This window comes from Chiloscyllium punctatum, unplaced genomic scaffold (assembly GCF_047496795.1).
Source record: "Chiloscyllium punctatum isolate Juve2018m unplaced genomic scaffold, sChiPun1.3 scaffold_532, whole genome shotgun sequence".
In the NCBI taxonomy this organism is placed as follows: Eukaryota; Metazoa; Chordata; class Chondrichthyes; order Orectolobiformes; family Hemiscylliidae; genus Chiloscyllium; species Chiloscyllium punctatum.
Genome location: NW_027310266.1, coordinates 77,967 through 97,966, shown reverse-complemented (window position 1 = coordinate 97,966; position 20,000 = coordinate 77,967). Strand labels below are relative to the sequence as shown.

At 53.4% G+C, this 20,000-nt stretch overlaps 1 protein-coding gene across 2 annotated transcripts in view; it reads right to left on the bottom strand.

Annotated features, from left to right (window-relative positions):
* Positions 1-19,033, bottom strand: part of LOC140473144 (uncharacterized) — a 32,923-nt gene extending 13,890 nt beyond the window's left edge. Inside the window, exons 1-2 of one of the 2 annotated variants that reach the window (XM_072567562.1) lie at positions 18,922-19,033; positions 11,907-12,046 (exon numbers count right to left, since the gene is read on the bottom strand). In XM_072567562.1, coding sequence (XP_072423663.1) covers positions 11,907-12,036 — 130 coding nt within the window. In that variant the 5' untranslated portion in view covers positions 12,037-12,046; positions 18,922-19,033. The remainder of the gene's footprint in view (positions 1-11,906; positions 12,047-18,921) is intronic. The other variant, XM_072567563.1, reaches the window with a different exon arrangement.
* Positions 19,034-20,000: the final 967 nt, after the last annotated feature.

Below are 20,000 nucleotides of genomic sequence, written 5' to 3'. Positions count from 1 at the left end.
CGCGTACACGGTGGGAGGTGTCTCCACCCATAATGGTGGCATCCATGTTGACACTCTGACACGTCTCGCAGCGCCGACCGTGACACAGGTTGAATGACGACGACGGCTGACGACCACGGGCTGGCCCATAAAAAAAAAACACGGTGTGGCTTCCAGGATCAATTTCAGATCCATGAGGGGGTTAGAAATTGGGGCAAAGAGAAACCAGCACGCGGGAAGGGCAAGGTAGATCTCAGCGAAGCTCACAGGGAGCACTTACCGGGGGGTGGGGGGGGTAAAGAGTTAAAAAGCTCCAGTGTTTTCATTGCAATAAGGTGGGCCGCACGAAATCAGAGCGTTGGTGAGCGAGGAGAAAGCCGGGGAGTGATAACAGAAAGCCCAGTGAGGGTGAGAAAGCTGCACCAGAACGTTCAGGTTGGTCGGAGGTTGGTGAAGGAGGAAACCTATGACTCGAAGTGCCAGATTTGCTTAAAAGATGGATATCCCTGTGAAGGCAAAGCTTATTCACCGAGGTCAGGAGCAGTAGGTAAGGAGGTTCCAATCTGGAGGGACCACAGGTTCCTCTCAGTCTGCGAGGCTGACGGATGAGGGGACTATGGCCAGGAAAGGTAACAGGAATTCACCCTGAGATTATTAAAAAGTGCTCAGTTAAGGCCAGAGGAGGGTGGAGAATGTGTGGGAGGAGTACCGGAGACACTCTCAGCTCCAGGAACACAGTTTGTCCCTGCAAAGGATACAACTGATTCACCGGCAGGAGTGCTGCCCACTCTGGTTGAAGAGCCAGTGGGAAGTCAGGCGACTGAACTTACACCCTCGGAGCTTTCCCGACCGTGCGGTAACGGGGTCACAAAGTCGCTAGTCGAAACAGGAGAGGTCAAACAGTAAAGTGGAACCCAGCAGAGACCCTGCTTGATCAGATGGTTGATGAAAGCCAGGAGCAGAGAGAGGACATCCGAAAGAGGAAGGACACCCACTTCGACTGGGACAGCACATCCATCCCGGGACAAGCCAAACAGAGACACGCACGAGAATTCCTAGAAGCGTGGCACGCCGACCAGAACTCTATCAACAAACACATCGAGTTAGACCCCATCTCCCACCCCCCCCCGAGAAAAGGAACAGGAAATGACATCGCCACAGGAACTGACGTCACCAACCCAAAGGGTGGCATGGTGGCTCAGTGGTTAGCACTGCTACCTCACAGCACCAGGGTCCCAGGTTCGATTCCAGCCTTGGGCCAACTGCGTGTAGAGTTTGCACGTTCTCCCCGTGAATGCGTGGGTTTCCTCCGGGTGCTCCGGTTTCCTCCCACACTCCAAAGATGTGCAGGTCAGGGTGGATTGGCCATGGGAAATTGCCCACAGTGCTAGTATGTTAGTCAGAGGGAAGTGGGTCTGGGTGGGTTACTCTTCAGAGGGTCGGTGTGGACTGGTTGGGCCGAAGGGCCTGTTTCCACACTGTAGAGAATCTAATCTAATCTAAAGAAACCCCAACCAATAAACCGAAAGCAGGGATCGTCAGCAGTGCTTCGCCTGGAGGTTACCTAATATGGTGACGAAACATCTGGAAATGAACCTTCCAGCTGAGCGAGCAAACCTACATCCCGTATTCAGGCAGAGAAATGGGCAGAGATTCATCAAATTGTATTGCCAGTCAAGCATGGAGAGGAGGTGCTGGGAGTGGCGCATGAGTGCAGGTCATTTAGGGGTGAGGAAAACTGAGGCTAAAATACAAAGACATTTTTACCGGTCTGGACCGCACAAGGACGTAGCTAAAGTTCGCCAGACGTGTCAGCTAATCGGAAAACCCCAGGCAGTAATAAAAGCTGCACCTTTAATACCTATTCCAGCATCTGAGGAACCTTTCACAAGAGTCTTCATTGATTGCGTAGCTCCCCTACCTCATCAAGCAGTGGAAATCAGTATTTGTTAACGATAATGAAGGTATCGACTAGATTTCCACAGGCCGTTCCACTATGCAATACCACAGCTAAAAGGATTGCAGAGAAATTACTCAAATTTGTCACTCGGTACGGACTGCCAATAGAGACACAGTCAGATCAAGGGGCAAACTTCACATCCAAATTATTCAAGCAAGTTATGGAGGGCTTAGGAATAAAGCAATTCAAATCTACTGCGTACCATCCAGAATCGCTGGGAGAGATGGCATCAGACACTAAAGACCATGCTGAAGGCTAACGGTCAGGATTATCCAGACGATTGGCATAAGGGAGTTCCAAAGTTTGCGAGAAGATTTGTAGCTCGGGTGCTCGTTGTTGTGGTCCTGTTCGCCGAGCTGGGAATTTGTCTTGCAAACGTTTCGTCCCCCGTCTAGGTGACATCCTCAGTGCTTGGGGGCCTCCTGTGAATACTATAAATGCCGGAGGAAACAGCACAGAAGCGCTTCACAGGAGGCTCCCAAGCACTGAGGATGTCACCGAGACAGGGGACGAAACGTCTGCAAGACAAATTCCCAGCTCGGCGAACAGAACCACAACAATAAGGGAGTTCCCTTTGAACTTTGTTTGCGATCAGAGACGCACCGAATGAATTGACCAAATCCAGTCCGTTTGAATTAGTTTTTGGGGCATGAAGTAATCACAAAGTCGACGCAGAAGAAGTCAGAATTCAGGGTCCACCAAGGTGGACTGTGTGTCAAATTTTACAGAACAATTAAATAGAATTGGAGAGTTGGCTGGACAGCATTTAGAAGTGTCACAGCGGACAAGAAACCACAAATTCACAATTGGGGATATGGTATTGGTCTTACTTCCAGTAATTGGTGAGCGTTTAAAAGCACGGTTTAGTGGACCTTATCGAATCGAGAGGAAATTGAGTGAGGTGAATGACTTGATAAGGATTCCAGACAGGAAGAAATCTCACAGAGTATGTGCCATGTGAACATGCTCAAAAGGTATTTAGATAGGGATGGAAAGCAAGAGGAGACAGTGTTAGTGATTACCGCGCAGAGGGAAGAACCAAAGGATTCCGAATTGGACGTTCCTCAAATCATGAGGGAGTTGTCAAAAATTGGGGATAAGTTATTGAGTTACCTTCCACCAGAAACTGAACAGGATTTGAAAGAGTTATTGCTACCGCATGTGGAAATAAACTGGGCAGGACTGACCGAATTGTGCATGACGTAGACATGGGAGATGCTGTTCCAATTAAGCAACATCCTTATAGGCACAACCCTCTAAAGTTGGCACAGAAGCTGATAAGAGTTGCATGTTCCAAGATGGCACAATCCAAGTGAGCTGCAGTGACTGGAGCTCACCCATAGTCATGGTGCCAAAACCAGGTGGTACCCAACGGTTATGTGTGGACTATCGCAAAGTCAATGCCGTTACGAAGACTGATGCAGATCCAATTCCACGATTGGAGGACTGTGTTGAGATGTAGGACAAGCAACTTATATTTCCAAGTTGGACTTAGTCAGAGGATACTGGCAGGTACCTCAATCAGAGAGAGCAAAGGCAATTTCGGCTTTCGTAAAACTGAATGGACTCAATCGGTTTAACCTCATGGTATTAAAAACGCTCCAGTCACATTTCAGAGACTAAACAATAAGGTCATTGCCAGATTACCCACCCATTCGGTGTACATTGATGACCTGTACATTGATGACCTGGTGATCTTTAGTCACCCATTGATGACCTGTACATTGACCTGGTGATCTTTAGTCACCCATTGATGACCCGTACATTGATGACCTGGTGATCTTTAGTCACCCATTGATGACCTGTACATTGACCTGGTGATCTTTAGTCACCCATTGATGACCTGTACATTGATGACCTGGTGATCTTTAGTCACCCATTGATGACCTGTACATTGACCTGGTGATCTTTAGTCACCCATTGATGACCCGTACATTGACGACCTGGTGATCTTTAGTCACCCATTGATGACCTGTACATTGATGACCTGGTGATCTTTAGTCACCCATTGATGACCCGTACATTGACCTGGTGATCTTTAGTCACCCATTGATGACCCGTACATTGACCTGGTGATCTTTAGTCACCCATTGATGACCTGTACATTGACGACCTGGTGATCTTTAGTCACCCATTGATGACCTGTACATCGATGACCTGTACATTGACCTGGTGATCTTTAGTCACCCATTGATGACCTGTACATTGACCTGGTGATCTTTAGTCACCCATTGATGACCTGTACATTGATGACCTGGTGATCTTTAGTCACCCATTGATGACCTGTACATTGACCTGGTGATCTTTAGTCACCCATTGATGACCCGTACATTGACGACCTGGTGATCTTTAGTCACCCATTGATGACCTGTAATTTGACCTGGTGATCTTTAGTCACCCGTTAATGACCTGTACATTGACGACCTGGTGATCTTTAGTCACCCATCGATGACCTGTACATTGATGACCTGGTGATCTTTAGTCACCCATTGATGACCTGTACATTGATGACCTGGTGATCTTTAGTCACCCATCGATGACCTGTACATTGATGACCTGGTGATCTTTAGTCACCCATTAATGACCTGTACATTGATGACCTGGTGATCTTTAGTCACCCATTGATGACCTGTACATTGGCCTGGTGATCTTTAGTCACCCATCGATGACCTGTACATTGACGACCTGGTGATCTTTAGTCACCCATTAATGACCTGTACATTGACAACCTGGTGATCTTTAGTCACCCATTGATGACCTGTACATTGATGACCTGGTGATCTTTAGTCACCCATTGATGACCTGTACATTGGCCTGGTGATCTTTAGTCACCCATCGATGACCTGTACATTGACGACCTGGTGATCTTTAGTCACCCATTAATGACCTGTACATTGACAACCTGGTGATCTTTAGTCACCCATTGATGACCTGTACATTGATGACCTGGTGATCTTTAGTCACCCATTGATGACCTGTAATTTGACCTGGTGATCTTTAGTCACCCATTGATGACCTGTACATTGATGACCTGTACATTGATGACCTGTACATTGACGACCTGGTGATCTTTAGTCACCCATTGATGACCCGTACATTGATGACCTGGTGATCTTTAGTCACCCATTGATGACCCGTACATTGACGACCTGGTGATCTTTAGTCACCCATTGATGACCTGTACATTGACCTGGTGATCTTTAGTCACCCATTGATGACCTGTACATTGACGACCTGGTGATCTTTAGTCACCCATTGATGACCTGTACATTGATGACCTGGTGATCTTTAGTCACCCATTGATGACCCGTACATTGACGACCTGGTGATCTTTAGTCACCCATTGATGACCTGTACATCGATGACCTGTACATTGACCTGGTGATCTTTAGTCACCCATTGATGACCTGTAATTTGACCTGGTGATCTTTAGTCACCCATTAATGACCTGTACATTGACGACCTGGTGATCTTTAGTCACCCATCGATGACCTGTACATTGAGGACCTGGTGATCTTTAGTCACCCATTGATGACCTGTACATTGATGACCTGGTGATCTTTAGTCACCCATCGATGACCTGTACATTGATGACCTGGTGATCTTTAGTCACCCATCGATGACCTGTACATTGATGACCTGGTGATCTTTAGTCACCCATTGATGACCTGTACATTGGCCTGGTGATCTTTAGTCACCCATCGATGACCTGTACATTGACGACCTGGTGATCTTTAGTCACCCATTAATGACCTGTACATTGACGACCTGGTGATCTTTAGTCACCCATTGATGACCTGTACATTGACCTGGTGATCTTTAGTCACCCATTGATGACCTGTACATTGATGACCTGGTGATCTTTAGTCACCCATTGATGACCTGTACATTGATGACCTGTACATTGACGACCTGGTGATCTTTAGTCACCCATTGATGACCCGTACATTGATGACCTGGTGATCTTTAGTCACCCATTGATGACCGGTACATTGACCTGGTGATCTTTAGTCACCCATTGATGACCTGTATGAGGAACATCCCACCAAAATGTGCTGTCCCCCTCCCTCTCCTTTTGACTTTAAGCCTTGTAAGACTATGTTTCATTTTGACCTTTTGTGCCAAGGGGTGTTTATTGGGATAGTTACAAGCATTTCGGAATGGCATCGTTAGGTCAGGGGCGGCCTGGTGTGTTTCGATAGGATACATTACCGCATTTCACTCCATCATCTTGGAAATAAATCCTGTTGTGTTTCAAAACTAAGTGGGCCGAACGGCTGATTCTCCCCAAGAACATCCACGACACACCCACACAACCCAGAGCTCAAAGACAGCACCAGGGCAACCTCCTGGGGGGGGTCAGAACTGGTCCATAACAGGAGGGTGGGCCTTACAGAGATAGGGAGGGGGTGACAGAGATAGGGAGGGGGTTACAGAGATAGGGAGGGGGTTACAGAGATAGGGAGGGGGTGGAGGGGGTGACAGAGATAGGGAGGGGGTTACAGAGATAGTGAGGGGGTTACAGAGATAGTGAGGGCCTTACAGAGATAGGGAGGGGGTGACAGAGATAGGGAGGGGGTGACAGAGATAGGGAGGGGGTGTAGGGGGTTACAGAGATAGGGAGGGGGTGTAGGGGGTTACAGAGATAGGGAGGGGGTGTAGGGGGGTTACAGAGATAGGGAGGGGATTACAGAGATAGGGAGGGGGTGGAGGGGGTTACAGAGATAGGGAGGGGGTGTAGGGGGGTTACAGAGATAGGGAGGGGATTACAGAGATAGGGAGGGGGTGGAGGGGGTGACAGAGATAGGGAGGGGGTTACAGAGATAGGGAGGGGGTGGAGGGGGTGACAGAGATAGGGAGGGCCTTACAGAGATAGTGAGGGGGTGACAGAGAGAGGGAGGGGGTTACAGAGATAGGGAGGGGGTGACAGAGATAGGGAGGGGGTTACAGAGACAGGGAGGGGGCTACAGAGATAGGGAGGGGGTGGAGGGGCTGGAGGGGGTTACAGAGATAGGGAGGGAGTGTAGGGGCTGGAGGGGGTTACAGAGATAGGGAGGGGGGGTAGGGGCTGGAGGGGGTTACAGAGATAGGGAGGGGGTGTAGGGGGTTACAGAGATAGGGAGGGGGTGTAGGGGGGTTACAGAGATAGGGAGGGGGTGTAGGGGCTGGAGGGGGTTACAGAGATAGGGAGGGGGGTGTAGGGGCTGGAGGGGGTTACAGAGATAGGGAGGGTATGTAGGGACTGGAGGGCGTGACAGAGATAGGGAGGGGGTGTAGGGGCTGGAGGGGGTTACAGAGATAGGGAGGGGGGTGTAGGGGCTGGAGGAGGTTACAGAGATAGGGAGGGGGTGTAGGGACTGGAGGGCGTGACAGAGATAGGGAGGGGGTGTAGGGGCTGGAGGGGGTTACAGAGAAAGGGAGGGGATGTAGGGGCTGGAGGGGGTTACAGAGATAGGGAGGGGGTGGAGGGGGTGACAGAGATAGGGAGGGGGTGACAGAGATAGGGAGGGGGTTACAGAGACAGGGAGGGGGTTACAGAGATAGGGAGGGGGTTACAGAGATAGGGAGGGGGTTACAGAGATAGGGAGGGGGTTACAGAGATAGGGAGGGGATGACAGAGATAGGGAGGGCCTTACAGAGATAGTGAGGGGGTGACAGAGAGAGGGAGGGGGTTACAGAGATAGGGAGGGGGTGACAGAGATAGGGAGGGGGTTACAGAGACAGGGAGGGGGTTACCGAGATAGGGAGGGGGTTACAGAGATAGGGAGGGGGTTACAGAGACAGGGAGGGGGTTACAGAGATAGGGAGGGGGTTACAGAGACAGGGAGGGGGTTACAGAGATAGGGAGGGGGTTACAGAGACAGGGAGGGGGCTACAGAGATAGGGAGGGGGTGTAGGGGCTGGAGGGGGTTACAGAGATAGGGAGGGAGTGTAGGGGCTGGAGGGGGTTACAGAGATAGGGAGGGGGGGTAGGGGCTGGAGGGGGTTACAGAGATAGGGAGGGGGTGTAGGGGCTGGAGGGGGTTACAGAGATAGGGAGGGGGTGTAGGGGGTGTAGGGGGTTACAGAGATAGGGAGGGGGTGTAGGGGGTTACAGAGATAGGGAGGGGGTGTAGGGGGGTTACAGAGATAGGGAGGGGGTGTAGTGGCTGGAGGAGGTTACAGAGATAGGGAGGGGGGTGTAGGGGCTGGAGGAGGTTACAGAGATAGGGAGGGGGTGTAGGGACTGGAGGGCGTGACAGAGATAGGGAGGGGGTGTAGGGGCTGGAGGGGGTTACAGAGATAGGGAGGGGATGTAGGGGCTGGAGGGGGTTACAGAGATAGGGTGGGGGTTACAGAGATAGGGAGGGGGTGTAGGGTCTGCAGAGGGAGACAGAGAAAGGGAGGGGGGTAGGGGCTGGAGGGGGTTACAGAGATAGGGAGGGGGTGGAGGGGGTTACAGAGATAGGGAGGGGGTGTAGGGGCTGGAGGGGGTTACAGAGATAGGGAGGGGGTATAGGGGGTTACAGAGATAGGGAGGGGGTGTAGGGGCTGGAGGGGGTGACAGAGATAGGGAGGGGGTGTAGGGGCTGGAGGGGGTGACAGAGATAGGGAGGGGGTGTAGGGGCTGGAGGGGGTTACAGAGATAGGGAGGGGGTATAGGGGGTTACAGAGATAGGGAGGGGGTGTAGGGGCTGGAGGGGGTGACAGAGATAGGGAGGGGGTGTAGGGGCTGGAGGGGGTGACAGAGATAGGGAGGTGGTGTAGGGGCTGGAGGGCGTGACAGAGATAGGGAGGGGGTGTAGGGTGTTACAGAGATAGGGAGGGGATGTAGGGGCTGGAGGGGGTTACAGAGATAGGGAGGGGGTGTAGGGGCTGGAGGGGGTTACAGAGATGGGGAGGGGGTGTAGGGTGTTACAGAGATAGGGAGGGGGTGTAGGGTGTTACAGAGATAGGGAGGGGATGTAGGGGCTGGAGGGGGTTACAGAGATAGGGAGGGGGTGTAGGGGCTGGAGGGGGTTACAGAGATGGGGAGGGGGTGTAGGGTGTTACAGAGATAGGGAGGGAGTGTAGGGTGTTACAGAGATAGGGAGGGGATGTAGGGGCTGGAGGGGGTTACAGAGATAGGGAGGGGGTGTATGGGCTGGAGGGGGTTACAGAGATAGGGAGGGGGTGTAGGGGCTGGTGGGGGTTACAGAGATAGGGAGGGGGTGTAGGGGCTGGAGGGGGTTACAGAGATAGGGAGGGGGTGTAGGGGCTGGAGGGGGTTACAGAGATAGGGAGGGGGTGTAGGGGCTGGAGGGGGTTACAGAGATAGGGAGGGGGTGTAGGGGCTGGTGGGGGTTACAGAGATAGGGAGGGGGTGTAGGGGCTGGAGGGGGTTACAGAGATAGGGAGGGGGTGTAGGGGCTGGAGGGGGTTACAGAGATAGGGAGGGGGTGTAGGGGCTGGAGGGGGTTACAGAGATAGGGAGGGGGTTACAGAGATAGGGAGGGGGTTACAGAGATAGGGAGGGGGTGTAGGGGCTGGAGGGGGTTACAGAGATAGGGAGGGGGTGTAGGGGCTGGAGGGGGTTACAGAGATAGGGAGGGGGTGTAGGGGCTGGAGGGGGTTACAGAGATAGGGAGGGGGTGTAGGGGCTGGAGGGGGTTACAGAGATAGGGAGGGGGTTACAGAGATAGGGAGGGGGTTACAGAGATAGGGAGGGGGTGTAGGGGCTGGAGGGGGTTACAGAGATAGGGAGGGGATGTAGGGGCTGGAGGGGGTTACAGAGATGGGGAGGGGGTGTAGGGGCTGGAGGGGGTTACAGAGATAGGGAGGGGGTGTAGGGGGTTACAGAGATAGGGAGGGGGTGTAGGGGGTTACAGAGATGGGGAGGGGGTGTAGGGGCTGGAGGGGGTTACAGAGATAGGGAGGGGGTGTAGGGGCTGGAGGGGGTTACAGAGATAGGGAGGGGGTGTAGGGGCTGGAGGGGGTTACAGAGATAGGGAGGGGGTGTAGGGGCTGGAGGGGGTTACAGAGATAGGGAGGGGGTTACAGAGATAGGGAGGGGGTGGAGGGGGTTACAGAGATAGGGAGGGGGTGTAGGGGCTGGAGGGGGTTACAGAGATAGGGAGGGGGTTACAGAGATAGGGAGGGGGTGGAGGGGGTTACAGAGATAGGGAGGGGGTGTAGGGGCTGGAGGGGGTTACAGAGATAGGGAGGGGGTGTAGGGGCTGGAGGGGGTTACAGAGATAGGGAGGGGGTGTAGGGGCTGGAGGGGGTTACAGAGATAGGGAGGGGGTGTAGGGGCTGGAGGGGGTTACAGAGATAGGGAGGGGGTGTAGGGGCTGGAGGGGTTTACAGAGATAGGGAGGGGGTGTAGGGGTGTAGGGGGTTACAGAGATAGGGAGGGGAGTAGGGGCTGGAGGGGGTTACAGAGATAGGGAGGGGGTTACAGAGATAGGGAGGGGCTGGAGGGGGTTACAGAGATAGGGAGGGGGTGTAGGGGCTGGAGGGGGTTACAGAGATAGGGAGGGGATGTAGGGGCTGGAGGGGGTTACAGAGATAGGGAGGGGGTGTAGGGGCTAGAGGGGGATACAGAGATAGGGAGGGGGTGTAGGGGCTGGAGGGGGTTACAGAGATAGGGAGGGGGTGTAGGGGGTTACAGAGATAGGGAGGGGATGTAGGGGGTTACAGAGAGAGGGAGGGGGGTAGGGGGTTATGGAGATAGGGAGGGGGTGTAGGGGCTGGTGAGGGTTACAGAGATAGGGAGGGGGTGTAGGGGCTGGAGGAGGTTACCAAGATAGGGAGGGGGTGTAGGGGCTGGAGGGGGTTACAGAGATAGGGAGGGGGTGTAGGGGCTGGAGGGGGTTACAGAGATAGGGAGGGGGTGTAGGGGTTGGAGGGGGTTACAGAGATAGGGAGGGGGTGTAGGGGCTGGAGGGGGTTACAGAGATAGGGAGGAGGTGTAGGGGCTGGAGGGGGTTACAGAGATAGGGAGGGGGTGTAGGGGCTGGAGGGGGTTACAGAGATAGGGAGGGGGTGTAGGGGGTTACAGAGATAGGGAGGGGGTGTAGGGGGTTACAGAGATAGGGAGGGGGTGTAGGGGGTTACAGAGATAGGGAGGGGGTGTAGGGGCTGGAGGGGGTTACAGAGATAGGGAGGGGGTCTAGGGGGTTACAGAGATAGGGAGGGGGTGTAGGGGGTTACAGAGATAGGGAGGGGGTTACAGAGAGGGGGGGGAGGGGGTTACAGAGATAGGGAGGGGGTTACAGAGATAGGGAGGGGGTGTAGGGGCTGGAGGGGGTTACAGAGATAGGGAGGGGGTGTAGGGGCTGGAGGGGGTTACAGAGATAGGGAGGGGGTTACAGAGATAGGGAGGGGGTGGAGGGTCTCGAGGGGGTTACAGAGATAGGGAGGGGGTGTAGGGGCTGGAGGGGGTTACAGAGATAGGGAGGGGGTGTAGGGGGGTTACAGAGATAGGGAGGGGGTGTAGGGACTGGAGGGGGTTACAGAGATAGGGAGGGGTGTAGAGGCTGAAGGGGGTTACAGAGATAGGGAGGGGGTGTAGGGGGTTACAGAGATAGGGAGGGGGTGTAGGGGGGTTACAGAGATAGGGAGGGGGTGTAGGGGCTGGAGAGGGTTACAGAGATAGGGAGGGAGTGTAGGGGGGTTACAGAGATAGGGAGGGGGTGTAGGGGGGTTACAGAGATAGGGAGGGGGTTACAGAGATAGGGAGGGGGTTACAGAGATAGGGAGGGGGTGTAGGGGGGTTACAGAGATAGGGTGGGGGTGTAGGGACTGGAGGGGGTTACAGAGATAGGGAGGGGGTGTAGGGGCTGGAGGGGGTTACAGAGATAGGGAGGGGGTGTAGGGGGGTTACAGAGATAGGGAGGGGGGGTCGGGGCTGGAGGGGGTGTGGGGCCAATCCAGGGTGGGCTGTTTTATCCCTGGATGGTACAGACTGACCATCGGTGTGTGGGGTAGGGAGTGAGGGGATGGTGACCTGTTCTCCTCGGATGCTTGGCCCATTCCTGTCCCGTTCCCCGTCTCTTCGACTGATGACCTTCGTCGGTGGGTCCCGGGGGTGCACGGCCCCTCCTGTGCGAACCCCTTTTGCTCGGAACGCTCCCCATCTCCGTTCACCTGTCCAAGAGAGCAGCCCCTCGGTCAGTCCGGCCATTAACAGGAGGACACCACCCCCCCACGACACGCTGGAAATTCCCTTATCGTGAAAGTCAATGATACACGGACTTGTCCCGACATTGGGTGGAAACAGGCCCTTCGGCCCAACAAATCCACACCGACCCTCGAAAGAGTATCCCACCCAGACCCATTCCCCTACCCCATACCTCTACATTTCCCCCTGACTAATCCACCCTAACTGCACATCCCTGGGCACTATGGGACAATATCCCATGGCCAATCCACCCTAACCTGAACATCCCTGGGCACTATGGGACAATTTCCCATGGCCAATCCACCCTAACCTGCACATCCCTGGGCACTATGGGACAATTTAGCACGGCCAATCCACTCTGACCTGCACATCCCTGGACACTATGGGACAATTTCCCATGGCCGATCCACCCTAACCTGCACATCCCTGGGCACTATGGGACAATTCCCCATGGCCAATCCCACCCTAACCTGCACATCCCTGGGACACTATGGGACAATTCCCCATGGCCAACCCACCCTAACCTGCACATCACTGGACACTATGGGACAATTTCCCATGGCCAATCCACCCTGACCTGCACATCCCTGGGACACTATGGGACAATTTCCTATGGCCAATCCACCCTAACCTGCACATCCCTGGGACACTATGGGACAATTTCCTATGGCCAATCCACCCTAACCTGCACATCCCTGGGACACTATGGGACAATTTCCCATGGCCAATCCACCCTAACCTGCACATCCCTGGGCACTATGGGACAATTTCCCATGGCCAATCCACCCTGACCTGCACATCCCTGGGACACTATGGGACAATTTCCCATGGCCAATCCACCCTAACCTGCACATCCCTGGGACACTATGGGACAATTCCCCATGGCCAATCCCACCCTAACCTGTACATCCCTGGACTGTGGGAGGAAACCGGAGCACCCGGAGGAAACCCACGCAGACACGGGGGAGAATGTGCGAACTCCACACGTACAGGGACCCGAGGGTGGGATCGTACCCAGGTCCCTAGTGCTGGGGGGGGGGTAACGGTGCTCACCACTGAGCCCACAGTGGATCGTTGCTAACACTCTCCTGTGATATCGAGGTGCCAGCTTGTACTGTTACTGGGATAACAGAGACTTACATCGACCCTTCACCCTGAACTGAGATGAGAAGACATGTCTTCCCCCAGAGTGTGGGGAGCCTGTGGAGATCACTCCCTCAACAGGGTGAGTCAGACTGAAATATTGGACGTTTTCACAACGCAGTTACAGAGTCATACAGCACGGAAACAGACCCTTCGGCCCATCCCCTCCATGCTGTCCCAGATATCCTAACCTACTCTAGTCCCATTTAGAGACGCACAGCACGGAAACAGACCCTTCAGCCCACTCCTCCATGCTGTCCCAGATATCCTAACCTAATCTAGTCCCATGTAGAGATGTGCAGCATGGAAACAGACCCTTCGGCCCATCCCCGTCCATGCTGTCCCAGATATCCTAACCCCATCTAGTCCCATTTGCCAGCACTTGGCCCATCTCCCTCTAAACCCTTCCTATTCATGTCCCCATCCACCTTTTCAATGCTGTCATTGTACCAGCCCCCACCACTTCCTCTGGCAGCTCATTCCAGACACGTACCACCCTCTGGGTGAAAAAGTTACCCCTTAGCTCCCTTTCCCCTCTCACCCTAAACCTATGCCCCTCTAGTTCTGGACTCCCCGACCCCAGGGGGAAAAGACTTTGCCTATTTACCCTATCCATGTCCCTCATGATTTTATAAACCTCTATAAGGTCACCCCTCAGCCTCCGACACTCCAGGGAAAACAGCCCCAGCCTGTTCAGCCTCTCCCTGTAGCTCAGACCCTCCAACCCTGGCAACATCCTTGTAAATCTTTTCTGAACCCTTTCAAGTTTCACAACATCTTTCCGACAGGAAGGAGACCGGAATTGCACGCAATATTCCAACAGTGGCCTAACCAACGATTCTCCCTTTGTTGTTTTTTACCAACACCATAGGGACTGCTCTCTCGTTGACAAGAGAAACTGGTGGTGATTTAATCTGAAGGCCACACCAGAGCTCAGACAAGGGAGGGGGGTTAAGCAGGAGAGCCCTTCACGGTAACCTCAAAGCGGTCTTGTGAACTGAGCGTCACGCTGTTCCACAAACCAACAATCCAGCCAACTGAGCCAATCCGATTCCCCTCTCCCCTCGTGATTGCTGCCTGTCTATTTCGAGCCTTCATACGGAATCCAGTTGTGTTATGATCACTACTTCCCAGTGGACTGGAGATTGCATCCCTCGTTGGCGCTACAATCTGCTGCTTCACAAAAACGTCCCCAAAACTAAGCTCCCAGATCTTTGCTAATTTCACTGATTGCTTCAAGATAATAGTTCATGTTTCTTCCCCACCAGCTCCCCCCATTCCCCAACTGCATTCGACACAAGGTACAATACATCATCCTTTAGCTTAACACTTTTATGGCTATTGTTAAGGGCTGTGTAAGATACACCTTTCCGTGTTTCCTGGCATTTAGAGTCATAGGGATGTACAGCAGGGAAACAGACCCTTCGGTCCAACCCGTCCATGCTGACCCAGATATCCCAACCCAATCTACTCCCACCTGCCAGCACCCGGCCCATATCCCTCCAAACCCTTCCTATTCATGTCCCCATCCAAATGCCTCTTAAATGTTGCAATTGTACCAGCCTCCACCACATCCTCTGGCAGCTCATTCCATACACGTACCACCCTCTGGGTGAAAAAGTTACCCCTTAGCTCCCTTTCCCCTCTCACCCTAAACCTATGTCCCTCTAGTTCTGGACTCCCCCACCCCAGGGGGAAAAGACTTTGTCTATTTATCCTATCCACGCCCCTCATAATTTTATGAACCTCTATAAGGTCACCCCTCAGCCTCCGACGCTCCGGGGAAAACAGCCCCAGCCTGTTCAGCCTCTCCCTGTAGCTCAGACCCTCCAACCCTGGCAACATCCTTGTAAATCTTTTCTGAACCCTTTCAAGTTTCACAACATCCTTCCGATAGGAAGGAGACCAGAATTGCACACAATATTCCAACAGTGGCCTAACCAATGTCCTGTACAGCCACAACATGACCCCCCAACTCCTGTACTCAATACTCTGACCAATAAAGGAAAGCATACCAAACGCTGCCTTCACTATCCTATCGACCTGTGACTCCACTTTCAAGGAGCTATGAACCTGCACTCCAAGGTCTCTTTGTTCAGCAACACTCCCGAGGTCCTTACCATTAAGTGTATAAGTCCTGCTAAGGTTTGCTTTCCCAAAATGCAGCACCTCACATTTATCTGAATTAAACTCCATCTGCCACTTCTCAGCCCATTGGCCCATCTGGTCCAGATCCTGTTGTAATCTGAGGTAACCCTCTTCGCTGTCCACTACACCCTCCAATTTTGGTGTCATCTGCAAACTTACTAACTGTACCTCTTATGCTCGCATCCGAATCATTTATGTAAATGACAAAAAGTAGAGGGCCCAGCATCGATCCTTGTGGCACTCCACTGGTCACAGGCCTCCAGTCTGAAAAACAACCCTCCACCACCACCCTCTGTCTTCTCCCTTTGAGTAACTGAAGGGTGGCACAGTGGTTAGCATAATGCCTCACAGCACCAGGGTCCCAGGTTCAATTCCAGCCTCGGGCAACTGTTTGTGTGGAGTTTGTACATTCTCCCCGTGTCTGCGTGGGTTTCCTCCGGGTGCTCCGGTTTCCTCCCACAGTCCAAAGATGTGCAGGTCAGGTGAACTGGCCACGCTAAATTGCCCGTAGTGTTAGGTGAAGCGATAAATGTAGGGGAATAGGTCTGGGCGGGTTACTCTTCGGAGGGTCAGTGTGGGCTTTGTTGGGCCGAAGGGCCTGTTTCCACACTGTAGGGAGTCGAATCGAATCATAAATCTCTTCCCAGATCCATTCTGCTTGTTGGATCAATATTGTCATGTCATTTGTGCAATTCCGTCAGTACCAAGACCACCTTTCCCATTTATTGCATTCCAGGTTTCCAAAATGGTGGGAAATATTCATCCCTCAGCCTTGGTCATGCAGTAGCCATGTTTCTCACACTGCGATCAGATCCAAATCTCTCTTCTTGCTCTCGGTGCTTCAATCTAATCACAGATGCGTCTTGTATTCAGAGAAAGAGACTTCTGTTTTAATTTAATTTACCAGGGAGGGTCTGCCTCTCGCGTGCACTATCGCTATCGAACACCCTGCTTTTGTCTCTTGCGCTCAGCTAGTCCTCCCTAACAGTGCCCCCTGAGGGAGGGAATTCCAGGATTCTGACCCAGGAAGGAGAGTGAGGGGCTCAGAGGGGAACTTGCGGGGGGGGGGGGGTGTTCCCATGTATCTGCTGCCCCTTGTCCTTCTGGGTGTAAGGGGCCGTGGGTTTGGAAGGTGCTGCCTGAGGGTCTTTGGTGGATCCTGCAGGGGGCATCTTGTAGCAGGTACAACACTGCTGTTACTGAGGGTCGTGGTGGGGGGGGGGGGGATGTTTTATCCCGGGATTAGATTCCCTACAGTGTGGAAACAGGCTCTTTGGCCCAACCAGTCCACACTGACCCCCCAAAGAGTAACCCACCCAGACCCATTTCCCTCTGACTAATGCACCTAACACTATGGGACAATTTCCCATGGCCAATCCCACCCTAACCTGCACATCCCTGGGCACTATGGGATAATTTCCCATGGCCAATCCCACCCTAACCTGCACCTCCCTGAGCACTATGGGACAATTTCCCATGGCCAATCCCACCCTAACCTGCACATCCCTGGGCACCGTAGGACAATTTCCCATGGCCAATCCACCCTAACCTACACATCCCTGGGCACTATGGGACAATTTCCCATGGCCAATCCACCCTAACCTGCACATCCCTGGGCACTATGGGACAATTTCCCATGGTCAATCCCACCCTAACCTGCACATCTTTGGACTGTGGGGGGAAACCGGAGCACCCGGAGGAAACCCACACAGACACGGGGAGAATGTGCAAACTCCACACGTACAGGGACCCGAGGGTGAGATCGAATCCAGATCCCTGGCGCTGTGAGGCAGCAGTGCTAACCACTATGCCACCCAGTCAGCAGGAGGTTTCCTTGGCCGTGTTTAACCTGAAGCCATGAGACTTCATGGGGTCCGGAATCAATGTTGGGGGACTCCCAGAGAGTCTCCGTCCCGACTGTATCCCACTGTGCCGCCCCACCCCTCTGCTGGGTCTGGTCCTGCCAGTGGGACAGGACTTACCCAGGGACGGTAACGATGGGGTCTGGGACATTGTCTATCATGAGGACGACCATATCAGAGTCTTACTTGACACGTCTGTGAGACAGCTCTCCCAAGTTTGGCACGAGCCGTCACTCCCCACCTCCATCTACCACCATCAACCCCATCCCCCCTCAAACTTCATCTGCCAATTGCATTCCCAGCCACCTTCCCCCACTGTCCCCACCACATTTATCTCTCAGCCCCTTCAGGCTCCCCCCACCTCATTCCTGATGAAGAGCTAATACTGGAAACGTCGACTCTCCTCGGATGCTGCCTGACCGAGCTGTGCTTTTCCAGCACCACACGTTTCGACGAGCTCACACATATGTTCGAAAGGAGGACTCTGTCGGGTCAACAGGGCTGTTTCGGCCATTGTTTAGTCCGGTCAGTTCCAGGCGGTCATCTCTCTGTTAAGTCTTTGTAGCGGCCGACAAAACTGAGCGAGCAGCTTGCCGGGCCAGTTCAGGGGGCAACTGAGAACCACCCACACTCCCCGCGGATCAGGACTCACGGGTCAGGGGGGTGGGGGTCGTCAGGGGGTCCTTAAGTTTCAGACTTTAGCTTCCGCTGCATTCCGACTCCGGTGCTGGGTGACCCCAGAACATCGGCTGCGTTTCTGAACGGATGGTCTCACGATAACGTCACCGCGGCGCCGAGGCTCTCCTTCACCCTGCTCTCGACATACATCACCGGGAGGTCACAGCCCCCCCCCGCTGCCCCCGCGCCACGGGGATAAGCCATTTCGGGACGGAGCTGAGGAGTAAAGGTCTTTACCCAAGAGAGCTTGGTGGGGGGGTGGGGGTAACCTGTGGAGGTGGATCCAGTTCTTGGGGCTATAGGAATCCAAGGGCATTGGGGCGGGAGGGGGGGCAGGAAGGGGGGGGTGACTGAGTTGGATGATCAGCCCTGATCGTATTGAATCGTGGGGCAGGCTGGAAGGGCTGAATGGCCCACTCCAGCTCCTGTTTTCTAGGTTACCGTGACTGCTGTACATTTGCATGCGCCCTGTGTACATTACCTATCACTGCCACTGACCGTATGCAAGTCATGGTAAACATTTAGGATTCCTGTGTGCAACGAAAAGTTATTATATATATATATATAATCCAAACCCTTCTATATAACAGACAGTGATGTTATGCAATAATCTACATAGCATAGATTGAGCCCATATATCAAACGCTGGTTCTGTTTTTGCACATAAATGCCAAACACCCTATAGATCTCAATAATATATAGGATTTCCAATTCCTAAATGTTTGCGATATTCCTATACCTCTTAAGTACAATTTCTATACGTTACATAATTTGAATATTAAATATTTCACAGCTACAGATTACCATCAATCATATACAATTCCTATATTTGATTTATATACATTACATGCTTCACTATAAATGTCTAAGTATGGTATAGCAAGTACTATAGAATCTATAGGTTGTACATGGTTTTCAGTGGACCAGATGCAGGTTCTATACATCTCACGGGGTTTGCACGGTTTTCTATAGGTTCAGTGTCATATACATTATCTATAGGGGATACACACTTTCTCCACTCCACCTACATCCCGCCAAATTCCAACTCTTCCCCGAACCGACTGCGCCTGCGCCGCGCACGGTACCGGGACTGCGCGTGCGCCCTTCCGCGGACGGGGTCCGTGTCGGCAATGCGCACGCGTCGCTACGGCACAGGTTACGGGGCGACTGGGGACTGGGCCTGCGCACAGCCGGCACCCCACCGCAGCCCGGAGCGAAGCAAGGCCACTGCGCCTGCGCCAGGACCCAAGGCAAGGCAAAACCTGGCACTGGATCAGGAGGGATCTGGATCAGGATCAGGAGGGGATCTGGATCAGGAGGGGATCTGGAACTGGAGGGATCTGGAACTGGAGGAATCTGGATCAGGAGGGGATCTGGATCAGGATCAGGAGGGATCTGGATCAGGATCTGGAGGAATCTGGATCAGGAAGGAGCTGGATCAGGAGGGAGCTGGATCAGGAGGGAATCTGGATCAGGATCAGGAGGGGATCTGGATCAGGAGGGAATCTGGATCAGGAGGGGATCTGGAACTGGAGGGATCTGGATCAGGAGGGATCTGGATCAGGAAGGAGCTGGATCAGGAGGGAGCTGGATCTGGAGGGAATCTGGATCTGGAGGGAGCTGGATCAGGAGGGAATCTGGATCTGGAGGGAGCTGGATCAGGAGGGAATCTGGATCAGGAAGGAGCTGGATCAGGAGGGAGCTGGATCAGGAGGGATCTGGATCAGGAAGGAGCTGGATAAGGAGGGATCTGGATCAGGATGGAGCAGGATCAGGAGGGAGCTGGATCAGGAGGGATCTGGATCAGGAAGGAGCTGGATCAGGAGGGAATCTGGATAAGGAAGGAGCTGGATCAGGAGGGAGCTGGATCTGGAGGGAATCTGGATCTGGAGGGAGCTGGATCAGGAGGGAATCTGGATCAGGAAGGAGCTGGATCAGGAGGGAGCTGGATCAGGATGGAGCAGGATCAGGAGGGAGCTGGATCAGGAGGGATCTGGATCAGGAAGGAGCTGGATCAGGAGGGAATCTGGATAAGGAAGGAGCTGGATCAGGAGGGAGCTGGATCTGGAGGGAATCTGGATCTGGAGGG